Genomic DNA, 2,961 nt, shown 5'->3' with positions numbered 1-2,961 from the left:
TTTATATTTCTATATAGCTTTTATTTATTTTTTATTTCTGTTTTAGTAATTTTAGTACTTCAACTTAAGTATATTTATTTCAGTTTGTTATCAAGGCAACATTTTAAAAAAGTTTTTGATTAAATATTTTTATTTTATTTCAGCTACCGAAAATGATTTTAAATGTTTTTAGTTGTAATTAAATATAAAAACACTGGATGCAAATCGTTGCTAAGGTGTTGGCTGAGGGATTGATAAGGTGGTTGCTAGAGTGTTGCTAAGAGGTTTCTAGGCAATTACTGATGTGTAGTATTGTTTAAGTGATTTTTTTCTGTATTGGTTAGTCAGATGGCATTTCTAGATAAATTACCACCCTTACTTTTTAACTATAATGTAAATATATTATATATAATAATACAAACTACACTTAAAGCAGTTTAATTCAATTCAATGTTATTTTAGTATTATTTATATACCATTCTAGTGTTTATTGATATTTTGAATTAGCTTTTATTTTTATATTTTCAGTTTTCAGTATATAATATAATATAATTAAACACTGCTTGCAAGCTGTTGCTAAGGTGTTCTTGTTGGCCGAGTGATGCTGATGCTGGTTGATAAGTTGGTAGGGTGTTGCTAAGTGGTTTCTAGGCAGTTGCTAATGTGTTTTAGTGTTGCTAAGCAATAGCTAGATAGATACACAGACAGACAGACATTAGATGGATAGGATTAAATTAAATAATAGGATAAATTGGATTTTATAAGATAAGAGGCAGAAAGCTTTACAGTGTAAACATAATTTTTCGAATTTGTAAATAAACCAAAGATGGAATAGGCCTACTAAGAGAAAATACTATTTCAATCTTTCTAATTCAGAATTTCTCGCTTAATTCAATGTGTTACTTGCCGTTTCTTTGCCGTTTGTTTCAAAGTAAACCCTAGTGTAGGAGTTGCGTTTAGATGTTTTGATCTCAGGTTGGGGATTTTGGAAAGAAGCTGTAACTCAAGGTCAGTACTACTGACATTAGCAGCATTGTCAAGCCAACATAATGATGCCAGGCAGAGTCTTTTAAAATGTTTCATTGTTCTGGTTGAAGAGACTGGAAGCACAATGATTTAGCCTTTCATGCATAGATTACAGAACAGTTTGGTTTTTTCAAAAACTTAAGTAGCATTCTTAAGTCGCTGGGGTATATTTGTAGCAATAGCCAACAATACATTGTATGGGTCAAAATTATCGATTTTTCTTTATGCCAGAAATCATTAGGATATTAAGTAAAGATCATGTTCTATGAAGACATTTTGTAAATTTCCTACCGCAAATATATCAAAACTTCATTTTTGATTAGTAATATGCATTGCTAAGAACTTCATTTGGACAACTTTAAAGGAGATTTTCTCAATATTTTGAGTTTTTTGCACCGTCAGATTCCAGATTTTCAAATAGTTGCATCTCGGCCAAATATTGTCCTATCCTAACAAACCATACATCAATGGAAAGCTTATTTATTATTTATTTATTTATTTATATGACTGGTTTTGTGGTCCAGGGTCACGAATGATCTAGCTGTATCGATGAAGAGCGTTTGTTTGTGTGTGTTTGCAGCTGAACTGCTTCGGGCGTCACCGCAGACGAACAGCCCCGCAGAGCAACGGCAGCAGAAATGAGCTGTTCGCTCCACCGCTTCACTCCAGGATCAACGGCTGGTCTCTGCCTCTGCACAGCTTCCAGCTCCTCGCCTGGCTCGTCTACAGCTTCATGGCCATCGTCGGCTTCGGCATCTACGTGCCTCTTCTGCCGGCGCCGTGGAGCTTTGCAGCGTACGCCGTATCCTTTACAAACAATCCACACAAACACAAACATTTCACGATAGTGATTCTGATCACAAAACATACTGTACACTGTAAAACATAATTTTTTTCCATTACTTCACTCCAGAGGTGGAAAGAGCACAAAAATATTCTACTCAAGTAAAAGTACCATTACATTAATGAAATTTTACTTAAAGGGTTAGTTCACCCAAAAATGAAATTAGGCTGCGTTTTACTCACCCCCGATGCATCCTAGGTGTATATGACTTTCTTCTTTCAGACGAATCCAGTCGGAGTTATATTAAAAATTGTCTTTGATCTTTCAAGCTCTATCGTTGTACTCAGCGGGTGTTGCATTGCTTCAGTCCAAAAGACGTGAAATAAAAAGCACCTTTCCATAAAAAGAAGTGCTTTTTTTATGGAAAGGTGCTTTTTATTTCACGTCTTTTGGACAGAAGCAATGCAACACCCGCTGAGTGCAACGACAGAGCTTGAAAGATCAAAGACAATTTTTAATATAACTCCGACTGGATTCGTCTGAAAGAAGAAAGTCATATACACCTAGGATGCATCCTAATTTTCATTTTTGGGTGAACCAACCCTTTAAGTACAAGTAAAAGTTCCAGTCAAAAAATCTACTCAAGTAAAAGTAAAAAGTAGCTCGTTTAAAAATTACTTAGTTACATTTTAACAGCGGGAGGGTGGCAAAAATGGGATAGGCCAAGGGTGTCAAACTCAGTTCCTGGAGGGCCACAGCCCTGCACAGTTTAGCTATAACCCTAATTAAACACATCTGATCCAGCTAATCTAATCATTTAGGCTTATTTGAAAACAAAAAAAAGTAAAAAGTGATCTGCGGCCCTCCAGGAACTGAGTTTGACACCCCTGGGATAGGCCTGACTCTCAAACCAGTTGTTTTTAATTAAAGGAATCAGTTATTTAGAATAATAAGACATTTGGGCTGTTACCAGGCAAATTAAATCAGTATCAACAAAATTCATCTTTGCAATGCAGAGGAAACACAAAAGCTTCATCGGAAGTGGCATTTAGCTGTATTTACACACTGTATAATGCAGGACATGAATGCATTTAACCTGCAGTTACAAATGCATAAATAATGTTTTGATATATTAAACATAAAACATTGAATACTGATATTTGAAATAATTT

The 2,961-nt window shown here is 35.0% G+C and overlaps 1 protein-coding gene across 1 annotated transcript in view; it reads left to right on the top strand.

The window, feature by feature from the left end:
• The window catches only part of zdhhc11 (zDHHC palmitoyltransferase 11), a 20,843-nt gene that overhangs the window by 2,800 nt on the left and 15,082 nt on the right, over positions 1-2,961 (top strand). The window contains exon 2 of the mRNA XM_016570887.1: positions 1,586-1,807. Within this exon, the coding sequence (XP_016426373.1) occupies positions 1,586-1,807 (222 nt within the window). The remainder of the gene's footprint in view (positions 1-1,585; positions 1,808-2,961) is intronic.

Source organism: Sinocyclocheilus rhinocerous, unplaced genomic scaffold (genome assembly GCF_001515625.1).
Source record: "Sinocyclocheilus rhinocerous isolate Xijiao unplaced genomic scaffold, SAMN03320098_v1.1 scaffold1614, whole genome shotgun sequence".
NCBI lineage: Eukaryota > Metazoa > Chordata > Actinopteri > Cypriniformes > Cyprinidae > Sinocyclocheilus > Sinocyclocheilus rhinocerous.
This window is presented reverse-complemented; position numbering and strand designations above follow the sequence as displayed.